Source organism: Cebus imitator, unplaced genomic scaffold (assembly GCF_001604975.1).
Source record: "Cebus imitator isolate Cc_AM_T3 unplaced genomic scaffold, Cebus_imitator-1.0 Scaffold150, whole genome shotgun sequence".
NCBI classification, from domain to species: domain Eukaryota; kingdom Metazoa; phylum Chordata; class Mammalia; order Primates; family Cebidae; genus Cebus; species Cebus imitator.
In genome coordinates, this window is record NW_016107465.1 from 1,007,906 (window position 1) to 1,028,407 (window position 20,502).

Below are 20,502 nucleotides of genomic sequence, written 5' to 3' on the forward strand. Positions count from 1 at the left end.
AGTTCAAGTCCTGAATATCGATAGTAACTTTCTGTCTCATTGATCTGTCTAATATTGATGTTGAAGTCTCCCACTATTACTGTGTGGGAGTCTAAGTCTCTTTATAAGTCTTATATATCTGGGTATTCCTGTATTGGGTGCGTATATATTTAGGATCTTTAGCTCTTCTCATTGCATTAATCCTTTTATCATTATGTAATATTCTTCTTTGCTTCTTTTGATCTTTGTTGCTTTAAAGTAACTCCTGCTTTTTATTTATTTATTTATTTATGCTCTCCATTTGGTTGGTAAATCTATTTGAGACTCTGTCTCAAATAAATAATAATAGAGCAGCAGAGCCTAGCGGGCAGGTGGCCAGCGGCGCGTGGCGGAGCGTGGGCGGCCGGCGAAACTCCAAGGGCTGACCGCGTAGGGGAGCGATCCACCCCAGGCTGCAGGAGCCAGAGACCGCAGCGGCTGCGGCTGCTGCACGAAGAGCCCAGGGGACACTGCCCCTGCCTGCACTCTGCCTTGGGCCATCGCTACTCCCCAGGGGTCCGTGCGGACTCACCTCTGTAAAGTGTCACGATGTCTTATGTCTGATCAGAAGGCAGTAATCAAGAACGCAGACATGTCTGAGGACATGCAACAGTATGCTGTTGGCCGCGCCACGCAGGCCAGGCCGAAGTACAACTTAGAGAAGGCCATTGCTGCCTATATCAATAAGGAATTTGACAAGAAATATAACCCTACCTGGCATTGTTTCGTGGGCCGAAAATTTGGCAGCTATGTCACACACGAGACAAAGCGCTTCATCTATTTTTATTTGGGTCAAGTTGCAATCCTCCTCTTCCAAGTCAGGCTAGTTGGCCGTGGTGAAGGTGTCAGTGGCTGTGGCAGCGATGGCAAGCAGGCGGTGTTGCTGGGACTGTTTTGCACTGGGGCCAGCATCAGGATATCCTCTCTAATGGCTGTTCTACCCTACTGCATGGACTGTATACTCTATTTCTTGTGTACGTCGCAGTAAACAAAACCAAACCTCTTTCTGTTTTGTTGCCTGGGGAAGGCTGCGTTATGCTTATTTTTCAAGATTTTAAAAATATTTTTTTTCGGTTGTATTGCACTAGGAAATCTCTCTCACCTCATTTTCTCTCTTTCCCTATACAAAATAAAAAGCCCTCCACAAAGACTAGGTGGCCGAAAGACTAGGAGGGCTGGTGAAACTATAACTGTGCAGCTGCCTTTTCCTGGCGGCGGTTGCTGCTTTGGGAGGGCCAGGGAGGCTGCAGGGGGACAGTATTGGTATTGTCAAGGAGAAAGGGATAGGAAGGAAAGTGGAGGGATTGATCTAGTACCAGGGAGAATATTCCACTGAACTGTGATTCTATGGCTTGGGGCAGAGGGTGGGGTGGAGATGCAGTCTTTAGGGGGCCCTGAGAGGTGTTTGTGGTGTGTGGGAGCGGGGAGCAAACTTGTCATGCTGTCTGTGTCAGAATTTCTAAGTAATGGCTGTGTCTTAGTGCATGATCTTTTGTTCCTCCTGCAAGAGATCATAATAGGAGGATGTTGGTGGCAGGATTCACTTTTTTTTTTTTTCCTTTACATTCTTCTGTCTGCTCCCTGCTTAGCCCTCAGTTTTCTCATTCCTCTGCAGTTCTCTTAGAGCAGCCCCTGTTGTTAGTTGGCTGGTAAGGGAATTTAAGGTGACTGTAGTTCCTTAGTTAAGTCTTAGCAATCAAACCAAATCAATGTCTCCCTTGAGCCTCCTGTGTATATGTGTGTGTTTGGAGTGGAGAGGGGTGAGGGGAGGGAGTGGGGAGGACCATTTGGAATCTCTAAGGTGTATGGGTAGGTAGGGGGCAAATTAGTTCTAAGTGGGCTTTTATGTTAAAAGCCTCTGGGGATATCTGTTTTAGAAGTAAAGATAGGTGTCATTGCTGTCATTTAGCCCAGACACTCTTGCTTGCTCTCTGGCTATCTTCTCCCTGGGAAGGCTTTAGGAGGACCACCCAGGACAGGATGACCATGCTACCATCTGCTTTGGAGCTGGGCCTCAGGGCAGAGGGACAGTGACTGTGGATGTTTGCAGTCTCTGGTGGGAGGTGAGGATGGATGTGATAAAGAGCTGAGAGGAGCTTCTGGGGAACCTTGGAAAAGGTCAGTCTTGCAGTGATGAAGCCAGGTAGCAGAAGATGGAACAAGGCCATGAGGGCATGAGGGAAGGAGATTTCAAGGAGGATGAGGGGAAATCTTGTCTCTTAATGAAATAGGAGTGGGGTGGGGTTTAGGGTTGGGTGGTCATTGCTATTTGAGTTGCTGATTCTTATGAATGGCCTTCAAAACTCTCACGTGTAGGGTTGACAGTGTAAGGGGTGGGGGGACCCAGCTTATTTTATTTTCAAGTCCATTCTTGGGGCTGGTGGAGAGGCAGGAGAATGCCCCTCCCTAATCCCTTAGTGTGTGCAGAGCTTGCTTTTTGATGGTGGTAGGGGAGGAGGGACCTGGGTGGCGACTGAGGTCCCTATATCAAACCCTTCAATAGGCACAGAATTGAGTGCTTGATTTTAGGTTTTATATTTTTACGAATGTCCAAATCTGTTTCCCCCTGACCTCCCAGATTTCGTGGCCAGTTGAAAGTGTCTGGTTTGTGTTCATCTCTCCCTCATTTCTGGAGCAGGGCCTGAGATGCTGCCATATCTCCTATGCTCTGCATCCACGCCTCTTTTGGACTTTAATTGATCCAAAAAAATAATAATACATCATAATGAGGTATCATTTTACCTTAGAATAAGAATTATTAAAAAAACCAAAAAATTACATTTGCTGGTAAGGATATATAGAAAAGGGAACTCAAACTGTTCATGGAAATGTAAATTGGTTCAGCCACTATGGAAAACAATACAGAAGAAAACTAAAAATAGAACTACCAAAAAGTAAAACAAAAACAAAAACAATACAAAACAAAAAAAGATACAAAAAAAGAAAAAAAAAAAAGAACTACCATACCACCTAGCAATTTTTCTACTGGGCACTTATCCAAAGGAAATCAGTAGACCAGAAGGATACATGCACTTCCATGTTTCTGACAGCTGTACTGATAACAGCAAAGATAATCAACCTACATGTCTATCAACAGATAAACAAAGGAAATGTGATATACATACACAATGGAGGACTATTCGGCCATAAAAAAGAATGAAATCATGCTATTTGTGGCAACATGGATGGAACTGGAGGACATTAAGTTAAATAAGCCAGGCACAGACCCATATTACTTGTTCTCACTTATATGTGGGAGCTGAGAAAGTTGATTTCATGGAAGTGGAGTAGAGTGATAGCTATCAGAGGATAGGTAGGGCATATGAGTGGGAGTGGCTATGAAGAGAGGTTGGTTAATGGGTATAAACATACAGTTAGATAGAATAAGTTCTAATGTTTGATACAAAGTAGCATGACTATAGCTAATAGTTAACAACAATGTATTATATATTTCAAAATAACTAGAAGAAAGGACTTGGAATATTCCTAATATATAGAAATAAATATTCAAGGTGATGGATACCCCAACTACTCTAAACTGATCATCACACATTCTATGCATGTAACAATATCACATGTGCCCCATACATATGTACAAATACTGCATATTAATTAAAATTTGAAAAGCATGACCAAGGTATGTGCTGTTAATGAGAAACCCATTTTAAATATTAAGGTAGGTTAAAAGTGAAAAAATGAGGGGTAAAAACAACAGTGCATGCAAACACTGGCAAACTCCAAACAAGCTCCATCAATAGTTTAGTAATAGTATTGTAGCACTGTCAACTTCAAGGTTTCAGTAATAAGGTTATTTAAAACGCTATATTTGGGGGAAGCTGGGTGAGAGTATACAGAACTCTTCTCATGTCTTTACCAGTATCTAGAAAACTATAACAGACTATCCTGTTAGATTGTAAATAGGGTAAAATCTAATAGCAGACCTAGCAGTTTCGCTGATAAAGAAATGATGCTGATAGACATGGCTTTCTGGATTAGGAAGGACAAGTCTCTTCAGGCCAGTTCAAGAAAATAAGACTCCCAAGATCCAGTAATGAACACTATTGCCCAATTGTCAGGAGACCCTACTTCTTCCCGTTTAGAGCTGCTAGAAGCAGGACTGAAATAAGTCACCCAAATTGTAGCTTAATTGTTGCCCATTCTCTTCCAGGCAGAAAGAAGAAATGTTATCATGACATTGGAGCAGCAAGTCCCACGGCCCCAGCTAAAAGGCAGTATGGCTGTGGCTGCTGAGGTGGAGAGTCCTCAAAGGTAAATTAATGTCAGCAATGAAGGCTTCACTATTCAATATAGAGCTCTGAGTGACCTGAAGACAGAAGTTAATTTGGTTGAATTAAGCATGAGTGGCCACCTAAAAGTGAGTGAAGGAAAAGCCTTGCCTAATAGTATAAAGCTCAATACCTGGTCCTGTCAATAGTCCAACCTGGTTTATAACCAGGACAGGGCTCTGGGTGCCAGGGTGGACTGCAGGGCAGAACACAGTGGCATGAGCATGGACAGAAAGGGAGTCTGAACCATAATCCCGAAAGACATCCTGAATGCCATAATCTCAAATACTGAAATCCTGAAAGATCAAAATCTCTTCAGTCTAAATATATAGAAAATTGTAATCCCCAAATTTCAAAATCTTGAAAATATAATGCAGGGGGAAAAATCTTAAAAATTATTTTTTAAAAATATTTACATTTTTAAAAGGGGATTTATTTGAGAAACAGAAAAACATGAGAGAACACTTTGTAGGCCACTTCACACAACGAAATAGGCAATAACGTATTTTTAGGTATACAAATGACAATTGCGTGGATATAACACTTATAAGCAGATGAACTATATTCATAAATGGGTGAAAAAGCAAAATATATAAATGCATATCACTGGTTAATTGTGTACACCCAGCTTTATAACTGCAGTCATCTGAAATACAATGATAGGCAACATAAGTCTTCTGACGAGATCAATCAAAAACTTCAATGGGGGCCAGGTTCAGTGGCTTATGCCTGTAATTTCAGCACTTTGGGAGGCTGAGTTCCCAAAAATTGATGCTTCAGGTCAAGAGTTCGAGACCAGCCTGGTCAACAAGATGAAACCCTGTCTCTACCAAAAATACAATACCTATGATCCCAGCTAGAGGCCGAGGCCGGAGAATCACTTGAACCCAGGAGGCAGAAATTACAGTAAGCCAAGATCACACCACCGTACTCCAGCCTGGGCAACAGTGCAAAGAATCCATTTCAAAAGAAAACAACAAAAAAAACCCCAAAAAACAGAACTTGGCCGGGCATGGTGACTCACGCCCACAATTCCAGCACTTTGGAGGGCTTTGGGAAAACTGAAACTGTTAGGGGTCAGACAGAGGTGAGCTGGCAGGTCAAACAGTCAAAGCTTTAATCACTTACTGAAATAGGAAGAGGTTAAACTAGAGAAAGCACCAACTCTCTTCTGTTCTATCCCAGCCCCCAAGTTTTTGATCAGGAGCTGGACACCTCAAAAATAATGTCACCAGAGCTCTTTAGACCAATTCATTATATGTATAATAGAACTCATATATTTTATGACTGCACTTCTTAGTCTACATCTTATTCCATCTCACTCTTAAGAAGTACTGCACAGACTTACCCCTCCAACCCAGGGGGTCCAGAAGAAGTAATAGAGATCTCTAGGAGGAGAAGTTTCAAAGACTTAATGGCTGCCTGAGTACTCAGAGAGGCAATGGCTCAGCGCTAACAATCCCAACAACTGCCTGACCGAGCCACCATGTACGTCTTAATATGTTAACAAAAGAAGGCAGCTATTAACCTGCTAAGCTTTTGTTGAAACTTCATGTGAGTTATGTTGGTCTTGTGACTCTTTGGCCTGACATTCCCATTTTGGGGTGGGTCAACTTGGACATGATGACTAACAAGGTGAAAATAATCTAACAAGCCTCACTAGTCAAAGAGAAATAGGATACCTGGCCATAGCAGTTTTCTTTGGTGCTACATGAAAAAATGGCAGCTATCCTTTTGGAGGTAAACTGTATGGTCAACTCCACTGCCCAAAGCAATGCCACTGGTTCAGTGGGGACTTTAACTTAGTTTCCCCTAAATTTCTAGGGCTACTTCACAAGTTGTTTGGCTACGATGAAACATAACGGAGTCCCATGAGCTGCTGCTGCTGTGCCAGCAATGTAAAACCAAAAGGAGACATGGTTGCTCCTCTCAATTACCAGAACTCAAGGCAGTCCCCATGGCTCTGGCCAGCACTCCCCCTGATGAACCTCACTATGTTTTAATTAGCTTTGGAGCTGTTGCCAATGATCTATCAGGTCTGCCACATGAAATCATATAGACTGGCAGATTAAATCCACTTTGGCCATTAAACTCAGAGAAATTGCTTAACTTTTCCAATAATTAAATAAATGAATATTCAAACTAGATACTTTTTTTTTTTTTTTTTAATGAAGATGGGGTTTCACCATGTTGGGCAGGCTGTTCTTGAATTCCCAACCTCAGGTGATCTGCCCACCTTGGCCTCCAAAGTGCTTGGATTACAGGCGTGAGCCACCGCGCCCGGCCTAGATACCACTTCTTATACCGGCAAACCTTGGAGATATGGCAGACTCAGTTCCAGACCATTGTGATAAAGTGAGTCACACAAATTTTTGGGTTTCCCAGTGCATATAAAAGTATGTTTACGGGCCCGGCGTGGTGGCTCACACCTGCAATCCCAGCACTTTGGGAGGCCGAGATGGGTGGATCACCTGAGGTCAGGAGTTCAAGACCAGCCTGGCCAACATGGTGACACCCCATTTCTATATTTAAAAAAAAGTATGTTTACACTATACTGTAGTCTATTAAATGTGCAACACCATGTTGTCTAAAGGAACAATGTACATACTTAATTTAAAAATATTTGCTAAAAAATGCTGACAGAGAGACATGACATGAGCACATGCTGTTGGAAAATGATGCCAGTATAGACTTGTTCAATGCAGGGTTGCCACAAATCTTCAATTTGTCACAAAATAAATAAATAAATAAATAAAATACAGTATCTGCAATATAAAGCAAAGTATTTGCAAAATAAAGCAAAGTAGAATAAAATGAGGTATGCCTGCAATGACAAAAATGAAAAGCTCAGCAATATCCAGTATTGGCCAGGGAATGGATGTAAGTTACTTTTAAACACTGTTCCTGGCATGTAAATTGGTGCAATCCTTCTAAAAGGCAACTTAACTGAAAATGCACATACACATTGACTGAAGGATCCCAAATCTAAATAGATACTAAAGAGAAAGAATCAAACATATATAAAAGGGATGTGCTAGCAGGTTGATGAAAGTGGGGATAACATGCCATTAAATTTTACTTATGCCCTCTCCCATTACCTACTATTATATTTCACTGTAATTCTCACCAAACTTATGGAATCTGTATCTGTACCTACCATTTTTTACTGTTTTCCCCAGGATTCCATAGAAACCTTTTTCAAAGGGTCACCATAAGATTATTAAAACTAATGTCCTGTTAATAATCCTCATTTTTTCTCTCACTATATAGCAGTCAACACAGACAGAAATTACATTTATGGTAATTGTCTATCATGTGCTTTCATACACACAAAAATACATATATAAGCTCATATGACCTAATTTAAAAAACCATTTGAAATAGATGATATTAATCCTATCTTACAGGTGAGGAAACAAGCTAAGAGTAGCTTGCCTGAGATCAAAAACAATCATAAGTGCTCATCCCACTAATGGCTGGTCCTACAACTGTCTTCTACTAGTTCCTTTTATAGTTCTGTTTCTATTATTTAACAAAACTAAAAAACAAGATTATTCTTTTTCCTCAGTGGATTCTGGCTTTAATACAGTGAACTTGAATGAAACAAAGTGAAAATAATTAGTATGAGACCTGGCATATCATAAGGCCAAGTACTCACATTACTGACTTTCTAGAAGCATATAAAAATAGACTAATCCAAGAGTTTAAAAGTATATCTGCTCAACTCATTAAAATTAGTAGTGATCTACAGTTACACTAACTTAGAGGAAAACAACAAAGCAACTATCGTTTTGTAGCAATTGGCAGACTTTAATATTCAAGAAAAATTAATTTCATCATACACATTAAAAATATAGGAAATTTCATGCAGACATGAAGCTTCCAATTCAGCTTTTGTGGCAACTTTCAGAATGAGAGTTACATATAAATACAGTACATTTACAATTATGTACCAAACTTCATAATTTTATACTGTGAATTATACATCTTTTCCTTATATTGTACATATTCCACCTTGCTCACTTGATTAGCATACCCTCTATCTGCACTGCTTCAGAATATGGAAATTAAAGGGAAAAAAAGCAAGCACAATGAACTAACTCCTCCCATTTCATGAAGTAAATGAAAATGTTTGTGTATACAGCTAATTTAAGAAAAACATTTTAAACTTTAAGGCTTATATACTTTAGTAGCTAGGACTAAAATTAAGAAATACAAAATTAAATAAGTCCTCCAGTGATACTTCTATTATTGATTGATACCACATTTTCAAGTTTAGAATATATTAACTGTAAAAGCTGTAAGGAAAAAAAGTGACACAAATTTGTGTAGAACACTTAAAAAACAATATTCATGATATGAGGGATAAATTAGCAAATGAAGTAACTGATTTCAGAATTAACTAAAACATATGCTGTAATAAAGAAATGTAACATTATTAAAGAAAATGTAATAGCAAAAAAAAAAAAAATTAATTAATACAGCCAACCCACCAGTGTCAATCTGTTTTTGCCTGTGACAAAAACAAAGATCATTTGTTTCAATACAAGTTGTAAAAAAGTGAATACTAGTTTGTGAATAAAAAGCATGTCTACACCATTCAAAAACAGCATGCATTCCTTCCTGGTAAATTGATTTTTAAAAAATATTTATGTACCTTGTAAGTTTTTTTCTTTAAAAACAATAATTTTAGTTTTTTTTCTTCCTTGCCACTAAATTGAAACTCATTAATGTAAGTAATAAGAATTTCACCAAATGAACAATCTGCTAAGTACTGAGGGACACAAAAAAGAGAAAAAATTTTCTTTAAAAAAACAGGTTACAGACTTCCCAATTTTGACATGATTATCTACATGAAACCCTCTATTGCATAGTGAGAGAAAAGGTCACAAAAGTCCCATCACTGTACAAAGAAAAGGTCCCACCAACTAGTAAGATGCCGAATAGAGTAGTGACTCCCCAACCTAAGTGACAACAAAGGTCTAAAGATTTACAAGTAAGTTTTCCTATTAAAACATGACATTTATGCGACCAGCACATTACTGAGATTAAATCCATCTAATTTAAATTGCCACAGAGGTCATTTAAAGCAATCACAATCATCTGTGAAAATATTCAACAAGAGTTTTTTCTTTTCTCCAAGAAAAGGCTAAAATATTAGTCATCTCTACTTTCCAAGCTACTGGAAACAGAATAACATACATTAAAAAATACAAAGGAAAACTCCCTCCAATAAAGATCTGTTAGAGGTAGAAATTTAAAGCAGCATATACTGTTTAAGCTCCATCTATCAGGAAACAGAATTGGTGTTAATCTGAAATCACATGATGGTTGCTGCTTACAATATTGAAGACACAGATCATGGGCAGTAATTTATCCCTGAATTTCGTAATCAAAATTCACCACATTAATACTATTATGACAGTTTTTCCTATATAATTGTTTTAATGAAAAAGTGCTTGCTTTCATAATCCAGATAATCAAAGGAAAAGACATTATTGTAAACATCACACTGTCAAACTCTATTCATTTAGAGTCTGAAAATCATATATTTCAAATGGGTAAATTTTATTCTTATCTTCTCTGTTTCCTAGCACTACTTTTAATAAAGGCTTTTTATTTCTCACTTTGAACGTTGAGATCTATATATTTCAAAGTGATCCATGATGAGTATGCTTTCATAAAATGTTCAGTTTATTGTGGCCAAAAGACTTGATAATTTCTCAGTTACTTGAATGTAATTTACTGGCTGTGATGCTATTAAATTTAACATTTCATAAAAATGAAATGTTTGATGCTTAAGTTCATCTGAGCTAGAAAATACAAAATCAAATTAATCTGAATGATAGAAGAACAGACACAGGCCAGGCGTGGTGGTACACGCCTATAGTCCTAGCTACTCGGGAGGCTGAGGCAGGAAGATCGCTTGAGCCCAGGAGTTTGAGGTTACAGTGAGCTATGATCGTGCCACTATACTCCACCCTGGGAGACAGAGCAGGATCCTGTCTCTGAAGAAGAAAAAAAAAAAAAAAAAAAAAAAAAAAAAAAAAAAAAAAAAAAAAAAAAAAAAAAAAAAAAAAAAGGACACATTTTACGCATAGTTTTCTTAGATTGAAAGTGAATAAAGTCCCAACTCCAGAAGATGTTGAATATGACTCAGGATCCTTAGACTCTTCTAAAAGTAACATGTGCAATGCATACAAAACAACAAAAAAAGGGAAGATTATTAGGACCTCAATACTATTAGTCATTAATACGGCAGACTTGTAATGGACAGCATCATGAAGACATTGGAGATTAGGTATTTTTCATACTGAAACACAATTCTGGGCTTCAAGGAAAGGTATACTTCAAGACATTTCCTCCATTTTTACTTGTATAGTACAAATCTGCATGGCATAGTATATTTCTGAAAAAGCAATAGACATATTAAGAAAATAGACACTATTTCTAAATTTCATTAGGAATAAGAAGGCACCACTGATTTGAGGTTGTGTCCTGTCATCACTGATAGTTGATTTTGAGTCGTTTATTTCAGCATTTGTTCTTACTAAACTTTTTTCCAGGTGGTATCACTTGAGACCATTATTGTGGCTTACGGACCACAAACAAGACACATTCATAGTAGTATTTCATCATAGAGAGATCATTCACAGTATATGTTGACAACACAGATTCTTTTTCCACCTGCAATGCAAACAATAATCATAACACTGACTGTGACAGTCATGATGAGCACACCACTAACAAATTCAGAGCACACATGTATCAGTGGCAGGCACTATTTTAAGCATATTCATTTATTACATACAACTACTCCCCTAAGAAAGGAACTATTAATATTAGTAGTTTCACTTTAAAAAGAACGGTCACACTAGTAAGTGGTAGAACTGAGATTCAAACTCAGGCAGTCTTGAGCTCTAAACTACTATAATATATAGCTTTTTTTCATTCTTAAAAACAAATCTATTGTTTTTAAAATGGAATGTTTCGGGCCGGGTGCGGTGGCCCAAGCCTGTAATCCCAGCACTTTGGGAGGCCGAGGCGGGTGGATCACAAGGTCAAGAGATCGAGACCATCCTGGTCAACATGGTGAAACCCTGTCTCTACTAAAAATACAAAAAATCAGCTGGGCATGGTGGCGCATGCCTGTAATCCCAGCTACTCAGGAGGCTGAGGCAGGAGAATTGCCTGAACCCAGGAGGCGGAGGTTGCGGTGAGCCGAGATCGCGCCATTGCACTCCAGCCTGGGCAACAAGAGCGAAACTCCGTCTCAAAAAAAATAAATAAATAAATAAAATAAAATAAAATAAATAAAATGGAATGTTTCTAAATAAATGAACTGAAACACAATAGCCAAATATCATAAAACTTTATAGTAATGCAACTAATTTAAAAAATATCAGGCAGTACACAAGGACATATTCTGAATATCCCTCTTATACCTGCCCTCCCACTCACTTTTGTTTTCCCCAGAGCCTACTCTACTTTGTATCTATCAGTGAGAGTCTGCAAGGCCAGTATTATAATGATCAGCTACCATTTATTGAAAGGCAATTTCACTAGAAAGTAGAGTTTTCCCTTTAAGCACACATTATCCCAAATCCTTGAAAGCTAAGTAACACAGGTCAAGCATCCCTACTCTGAAAATCTGAAACACTCCAAAATCCAAAATGTTTTGAGCGCCTATATAATGCCACAAGTGACAAATTCCACAGCTGACTTCATGTGGCAGGTGCACAAAATTTTAAAATACTGTATACATTTACCTTTGGGGTATGCTTATAAGGAACATATATAAAACATAAATGAATTTCACATTTAGACTTCAGTTCCCACCCCAGATATGTCATTATGTATATGTATATATTGCAAAACTGGAAAAAATCCAAAATCTAAAACATTTCTGGTCCCAAGCATTTCGAATAAGGGATACTCAACCTGTATTATCTTCCCTTTATAGATAAGAAAACAGAGAATTTAAAAAGTAACAGCCATAATATCAACATTTCTGTTGAGGTACTGTGGAAGTTAAACTTTGGCAATATTTTATTTCATTCTTACCTCTACCTTGAATCCATACTGCAGAACAACGTTTTTTATATCCTCATAGCTCAATTCTATGGAAAGTTCATTTGCCAAATTTTCAAAGTGGTACAGCAGAGGACCTATGGTTTAAAGATACTATGAATTACTTGAATACACATATGCTCGTAGCTGTGTTACACTGAATTCCAAGTTGCATAAGTTAGGTACTGGATGAGATAAACATAAAAAGAAGAAACTTTACATTTGCTGAAAATGCCCACACCTCTGAAAATCTGGCCTAGTATCTGACACCCAAGAGCTGGGCCTACACTCATGGGGAATGAGTCCCTCTGGTATACCTGCTTTGCACTGTGATTCACACCATAGGCCTTCACCTTCAACTTTTAAGTTACTGAAGGAGTAGATGAATCAGAGACTGATGTTAAGTCCTCAGATTCCAAATGTATTCTGCAATTATAATTCTGTAAGTAAATGTAAAACTGCAGTTACAAACTGCTTATCAAATGAAAAAGGAGAAGGAGCCTCAAGTTAACCTAGGTATTAAAAGGTGGACAGAAGTTATAGGGAAGATTTCCTAAAAGAAGGAAGTAACGCTAGAGCTGGCTTTTTAAAAATGCACTGTTTATATCCCAGCTCTAATAGCTAATAATTGTGTGTCTATGGGCAATTCACCAACTCTGCTTCATCTATAACGACTTTTTTCTTTTTTTTTTTGGAAATAGAATCTCACTCTGTTGCCCAGGCTAGGGTGCAGTGGCGTGATCTTGGCTCACTGCAACCTCCACCTCCCAGGTTCAAGCGATTCTCCTTCCTCAGCCTCCCGAGTAGCTGGCATTACAGGCACCTGCCATCATGCCAGGCTAATTTTTGTATTTTTAATAGAGACAGTTTTTCACCATGTTGGCCAGACTGGTCTCAAAACCCTGAACTCAAGTCATCGGCCTGCCTTGGCCTCCTGAAGTGTTGCAATTACAGGCATGAGCCACCATGTGTACCCTGTAATATGACTTTAATGTGAGATAATATGTATTACACCTGTCATAAACAAGGTACTAAGTAAATGACAGGTATTACACTATTTTTACGACATCCTCTCTTTATTATTTTCTCATTCCATACATTCAAGAAACATATGATTTAAAGGATGACTTTCAAATCTTTCACTCTATCATTTTGCCCAATCTATCAGCCTCATCCAGGATCCATTATCACTTAATACAGTTATACCTCAGACTAATCTAGACAATCTTCTCTTTACCTTTCATTGGGTAATTATAAATCCTGCAACCAGCTCTCTACACCTACTCCTCATACAATGTGCTAATCATGGAAGATAAAAGTATTTAATAACAAGACAAAGTTTCTGCTACCAAGAGGCTTACTATTTTGTGCACCATACTAAGGGTAAAAAAGCTTTTCTTCCTCTCTCCTTTCTCTTTCCTACATAAATGACTAGAAAAAATGACCATGAATATAATGTATATGTTACTGCTACTTACAAAAGATAATGGTTCCTTATCAAACTACTCTATTCAGCTTAAATTTGTTATATTAGTAAAACTGATCATTTTCTACCATTTCCCTGAGTACTGCTATTTCCTGGACTATCTAAAGCTTATATAAGAATGCAGAGCCTCACAGCAGAGTCTTTCCAGCTTTTGAAGATTATGCTGTTCCTACTCCATTAAAAGCCTCCAATAACATAGTTTAATTATCTCTACATACATGTATTCCAGTGATTTTTACATACTTGGACCATCATTACCTCTACCTATGGTGTGTTCCACCTAGAAAGCTCCACCCCTCCAACTCAAGCTTCAGCCATGCTTCAAAACCTTGCTGAAATCCATCCAAGTCTTCACCCCAACTGCTCACTCTTCTTTAATATGGCATATTTTACATGCATTTAATGCAGTGTTGCATTGCTCACTGAAAATTTTTCAGCTAATTAGCACTGTTTACTCACTAGATTACAAGTTATATAAGTCAAGGAACACATCTCAAGTTTCTTTTAAACTCATCACAATGCCCTGCTTAGTGCTGAATTTATAAATTTTACCAAAGACAATAGCTGTAGTGTATAATTTTAGTCTTCTAATACAATGGTACTTTGACAAATATCCTTGTGCATATTTTAGATTATCCCTTACAAAGATGGTTCTTGAAGGCCAGAGAATGAACATTTTTACTGACTTGATTCAGACTGCCAAAAATGCTTTCCCAAAGAGTTGTAAGTTTTCACTGACAACTGCAATAAGTACTTGTTTCAATATCTTATATTAAGTGGTGGGAATGCAATGTACAGTCACTTTGGAAAACACCTAGCCAGTTTCTTGTAAAGTTATAGATATGCTCACTGTATGTGACCTAGCAATTCTACTGTTACGTATTTACACAAAAGAAATGAAGATTTGCAGCCACACAAAGATTTATACTCATGTTTAATGCAACTTTATTCATTTATACTCATGTTTAATACAACTTTAATCACAATAATTTGGGAATAACCCATACATCTACCAACCAGTGAATGGATAAACAAAATGTAATATAGCAAATGGAAAACTACTCAACAATAAAAAAGAACACCACAATGGTACATGCAACAAAATGATGATCTCAAAAGGGTAATGCTAAGAAACCCAGAGACAAAAAGCGGCATACTGTATGATTCTATTTATATGACATAGAAAAGGGAAAACTATAGTTAACAGAATCCAAAGTAGTGACTGCATGGTATTAGGAGTAAAAGGAGAGAAAGGAGTACAAGGGGACGTTTTGGGGTGATGGAAATGAAAAGATTTACTGTCTTGATCGTGTCCATGGTTATACAATTATCCAGTTTTCAAAATGCGTCAAACTGTACGTTTGTAAAAAGGGTGAATTTTATATGTCAATTATACCTCCAAAAAATCCAACTTAAAAAAAAAAACACAACAAGAATTTTTATTAAACAAACTATTTGCTAAATTCTAAAAGGGAAAATTACATATATATATGTAATTTGAATTTGCATCTCTGCGGCTGTGCAGTTTTTCATACTTATGACTTAGTTGCCCATTTTTTAAACAAGTGTTTACCAAGCACCTAGCTAATGTCTGGCACTGGATATATATGAAGATGAATAAAAGAGAGACACATTCCTCAAAGGGTTCTTTATTTTCTTAACTCTTGTGTCTCTTCATATTCTTTAATTTTTAATTTTTTTTTTTTTTTTTTTTTTAGAGACAGTGTCTCATTATATGACCCATGATGATTTAGAATTCTTTCAAGCAATCCTCTTGCCTCAGTCTCCCAAATAGCTGGGACTACAGGCATGCAACACTACACCTAGATTTCTTCATATTCTTTTAGTGGCCATAACAGAAGGAGCAAAAATATATTTTTTCCTTGATCATAAGATCAAAAGTAGAAAGGTGAGATAACATGAAAAAGCATTAAAAAATCAAAAATCACCTCTAAGCCTAACATTCAGAGTATGCACTTGAATATTTCCTTGTGGTCTTTCCTCAATGTATAGTATATTCTACATATAGTTTTACATCTTATACTTCATTAGGAACATTTCCTTATTTCATTATTTCTAGAAAATAGTTTTACTGTATGAAAGTCTTATGACAATCTACTCCATTACTGTTAGAAATGTAAGTTCAGTCTAAGTTCTTCCTGAATATGTCTGTTCATTTCATCAGTCTTTAGTCTGCCCATATCTGATTACTTTCCTCTGACAGCCTTCTAGAAGTATAATTAATCTAATAAATATTGGTAATAGTGAATTAATTATGTAACAAGCCAGATGGCAAATATTTGAGGCTTTGTGTGCCACATACAGTGTCCAGCATATATTCTTATTTATGTTTTTTCCTGTTACTCTTTAAGAATATAAGAAATACTTATAGTGGTAGGGCCATACAAAAATAGGCTGCAGGCCAAATTGGCCTATGGGCTGTAGTTTGCCAACCCCTGACTAAACGTATTAATATTTAAGGGTTTTCCACACATTATTTTGTAGTACCTTACTGTTTTTCCAGAAGAAAGTCATATCATTTTACATTCCCACTAGCAGAACAAGAGCACGGCCTATCTCACCATAATTACCTAAGCTTTTAAATAAGTAAATTTTAAAACCTAGTGAATATGATAGGTGAAAAATGGTAGCACATTTCTATTTATTTGACTAACAGTGAGAAAGAACATTTTTTTCTGTATACAGGTTGTTTACATTTATATTCTTTTTTTTTTCATTTTTTTACTGAGTGTTGGGAGTCTTGCACTGTCACCCAGGCTGGAGTGCAATGCCATAAGCGTAGTTCACTGCAGCCTTGAATTCCAGGGCTCAAGTGATCCTCCCACCTCAGCTCCCAAGTAGTTGGGACTACAGGCACATGCCACTACACCTGGCTAATTTTTAAATTTTTTTTTTAGAGAAAAGGGTCTTCCCATGTTGCCCAAGCTGATCTACAAATCCTAGCCTCAAGCGATCTGCCTGGTTTGACCTCAGAAGTTACTGGGATTACAGGCATGAGCTATGTCATCCAGTTTTTATCTTTTTAAATAACTTGCAACTTATGTTGTACAGCCTATTTCATTTCTGGGTAGTTTTCTCTTTTTTCCCCCCTTTAAATAATTTTTTAAAAAATCTAAACATATAGTTTACAGTTGATATGGTTTGGCTTTGTGCCCCCACCCACTTTTCACATCGAATTATAATCCCCACATGGAGGGAGGGACCTGGTGGGAGGTAACTGGATCATGGGGGACAGCTTCCCCCATGCTGTTCTCATGAGACTGAGTTCTCACAAGATCTGATGCTTTAAAAGTGGCAGTTCCTCCCTCACCTTCTCTATCCCCCGCCACCTTGTGAAGAAGGTGCCTGCTTCCCCTTCTGCCATGATTGTAAATTTCCTGAGATCCCCAGCAATGTGGAACTGTGAGTCAATTAAATCTCTTTTGTTTATAGATTACCAAGTCTCAGGCAGCATCTTTATAGCAGTGTGGAAATGAACTAATATAATCATTAAAGAAAAAAAAAAACATATAAAGGAACTTTTGCTTCTTGTAAAGGCAGATTAGGTCATTCGGGCCTACACTCGTATTGCAAACAATTAAAGCTGGTGGATTAACTCACTTCTAAAAATCTTGGCTGGGCGTGGTACATCATGCCTGTAATTGCAGCACTTCAGGAGGCCGAGGCAGGTGGATCACAAGGTCAGCAGTTCAACACCAGTCTGACCAACATGGTGAAACCCCCTCTCTACTAAAAATCCAAAAATTAGCTGAGTTGGTGGTGCATGCCTATAATCCCAGCTACTCAGGAGGCTGAGGCAGGAGACTCGCTTGAACCCCAGAGGCAGAGGTTGCAGTAAGTGGAGATTGTGTCACTGCACTCCAGCCTGGGTGACAGAGCGAGACTCTGTCTCAAAACAAACAAACAAACAAACAAATAAACAAACAAACAAAACCTTGTAAGTAAGTAAGAAATTACCAGGAACCTAGAGGTACTCCTAGATGCCATTTTTACCCTAAGAATATTTCACTACCAAGAAGAAACTGATCTGCAATTTGATAAACTCTCTGGACCAAGGGGACATAAGACAAGTCCTGGGTCTGCTTCATGATTGAGAGATCATTCAACTTTAAAGCAGGAATAGTAAGGGCTATCTTTATCTTTTTTTCCCCCCTATTCTTGAGCCCTCCTTTGATTTCTTCCTTTTATTTTTTATTTTTCTATTAGGCTACCTTTAAGGTGAGAGTAGGAAATAATAAACTTACTTCTATCCTTTAACCTCATGAGACTGCATGAGAAGTTGATCTAGTGCTTACTAAAGGGACAAGGGTAGTTGTATATCATCGTTTAATCCTAGGGTAGATTTACAACCTAATTTAACATGTTATGGGTGGTCCCATACACCTCAAGTCCTAATTTAGTTTAAAACAGTTCTGGTCTGACAATGCTCTAATCTCCTGGCAGAAGCAAAATTCCTTTGGGGAAAAACACTTCAACCCAGGCCTTAAGAAATCTGAAGTGCGATTTCTCAAGAACAATCCCCAATAAACACTTACGGTCAACAGCACAGAGAAACAAGGAATCATGAACAAGAACCAACAAAAGCAAGAGAAAGCAGAAAATGACCTGCAAAGAGTTGAGATATTAGAATTATAAGACATAATATGCTAAGTATTTTCAAATAAAAGACCATCAGTCAGAAGAAACTATCCAGAATGCAGCCACGGTGGGAAAGATGCCAAGATAAGTGGTTAAGATATATGAAAGCTAGCATGAGAAGTCCAAAAATACATTTGATTGCATTTCCAGAAAAAAAAAGATAACAGAGAAAAAGAATGAGGCAGAGGCAGTATGTGAAGAAATAATGGCTGTTGTTACGTATTTTAATGCTAAACCTATGATTGGTCAGGGGGAAGCCCCAACAAAGTTGAAATTTTTCACAACTGATAAGGTCAATTCATAGACTTAAGAAGCATAACAAACTGCACAGATTAAAAAGGAAAATCCACACCTAGAAACTACAAAATAAAAATTGTAAAAAAAAAAACAGATTACCTTCAGAGGAGCAACATTTTAAAAAGCTGAATTCTCAATAGCAAAGACAGAAGTTAGAGGCCATTGGGTGTGATATAGTCTAAGTGTTGAAAGCTACCTGCCACCTTAGAACTCTATCCTTAGTGTTGCATTGGAACTAAAGTCATCAGCATGAACTCATTATTTTGCCTGTATATGTGTGTGTATGTATGTGTGTGTGTGTGTGTTTTGTTTTTCTTAAGGCCCTCCTTTGATGAACTCATGATTTTTGTAGACACACACGTACATATGATTTTTACAGACAGACATATACATATATTTCTTACCTTGTTTGCCAAAAAGGCCTAGAAGCAATACCACTCCAGTGGTAGAACCTAGATTTTCCATTTCTATAAACCATTCCCCATTAAAAGGAACCAGGGATCCTTGGAAATAATGGCTGGTCAGACAAAGTACAAGATGCGCCTGGAATATCTAGTTGTTTCACAAAGTAGGTAGGTACCAGACATTTTAATTCTTCAGATGTTGTTAGATTCATTTTATTAATTCTTCCAGATGTAGCTAAATGCCTGCCCTCCACGACTTGACTGCAAATTTATCAGTGTATACATACACACACATTCTCTTTTTAGAAGAAAATATAAATAAATGTGTTTAAGGAGTGCTGGTAAACATGAAAAACTGAAAAAGGGAATTCACAGGTATTCTGTTCTTTGCCAAAATCATAGCCTTACCCAAAGAACATATGCATAACAGTTCCCTTAAAAGGCTTACTAGCTTTCCTTAAACTGGGTAGTGTTTGATAGTCCATCAAAGCCTTCTTAATTAAAGCATTCTGTAAATTAATAATCCTTTCCCAAATCGACTTCATGTAATTTGGGTAACAGTTTCATATATAATTTTACCTCTGATGTCATTTGTTCCAGAATGGCTGGCTATTACATTTCTCATTATATATGAATATATTGACATTCTAGTCTACATAAGCATGATTAGGGTGAAATCATCCCCAAGAGGTTGACCTCTCAGTTTACAGACAAAATTAAGCCTCCAGGTCTATACAGCTAAAGCAAAAACCGTTATGAATGTTACGAATTTACCGATATAGATGGCACTTTATCATGTCTTCTGTCAGTCACTTTTCCTTCAAGGCACCTTAGTATGTTTCCTTTTTCAAATTTTGAAACAACACATTTATACATACATGTAACAGTTATTTATATCCACTGTTTGCCAGGCTTTGTACCAGGTGAATAGGAAACATTAGATCTTTGCCCTCATGGAGCTTAGAGACTAGCAGGGGAAACAAAAGCATATGGGTGCTAACACCAAACTGAGATATGTGCTACAGCAGAGTCTCTTAGAACACAGAGAAATACGGAATGCTTAACCCAACCCGAAAGGATCACCTGAGCTAAGTGTTTAAGAACACGTAGGGCCGGGCGCGGTGGCTCACGCCTGTAATCCCAGCACTTTGGGAGGCCGAGGTGGGTGGATCACGAGGTCAAGATATCAAGACCATCCTGGTCAACATGGTGAAACCCTGTCTCTACTAAAAATACAAAAAATGAGCTGGGCATGGTGGTGCATGCCTGTAATCCCAGCTAC

The 20,502-nt window shown here is 37.8% G+C and overlaps 2 protein-coding genes across 7 annotated transcripts in view; one reads left to right on the plus strand and one right to left on the minus strand.

Annotated features, from left to right (window-relative positions):
• The first annotated feature begins 350 nt into the window (after window positions 1–350).
• Window positions 351–20,502, plus strand: part of LOC108314334 (dynein light chain 2, cytoplasmic-like) — a 21,303-nt gene continuing 1,151 nt past the window's right edge. Inside the window, exons 1-2 of one of the 3 annotated variants that reach the window (XM_037743740.1) lie at window positions 351–4,287; window positions 7,484–9,119. In XM_037743740.1, the coding sequence (XP_037599668.1) occupies window positions 575–1,006 (432 nt within the window). In that variant the 5' untranslated portion in view covers window positions 351–574 and the 3' untranslated portion in view covers window positions 1,007–4,287; window positions 7,484–9,119. Of the gene's footprint in view, window positions 4,288–7,483; window positions 9,120–20,502 lie in introns of those variants that run through there. The other 2 variants (XM_037743742.1, XM_037743741.1) reach the window with 2 other exon arrangements.
• Window positions 10,354–20,502, minus strand: part of CARNMT1 (carnosine N-methyltransferase 1) — a 43,312-nt gene continuing 33,163 nt past the window's right edge. For all 4 annotated transcript variants that reach the window (XM_017543239.2, XM_037743739.1, XM_037743738.1 and 1 more), the window contains exons 7-8: window positions 12,369–12,472; window positions 10,354–10,991 (exon numbers count right to left, since the gene is read on the minus strand). In XM_017543239.2, coding sequence (XP_017398728.1) covers window positions 10,890–10,991; window positions 12,369–12,472 — 206 coding nt within the window. In that variant the 3' untranslated portion in view covers window positions 10,354–10,889. The remainder of the gene's footprint in view (window positions 10,992–12,368; window positions 12,473–20,502) is intronic.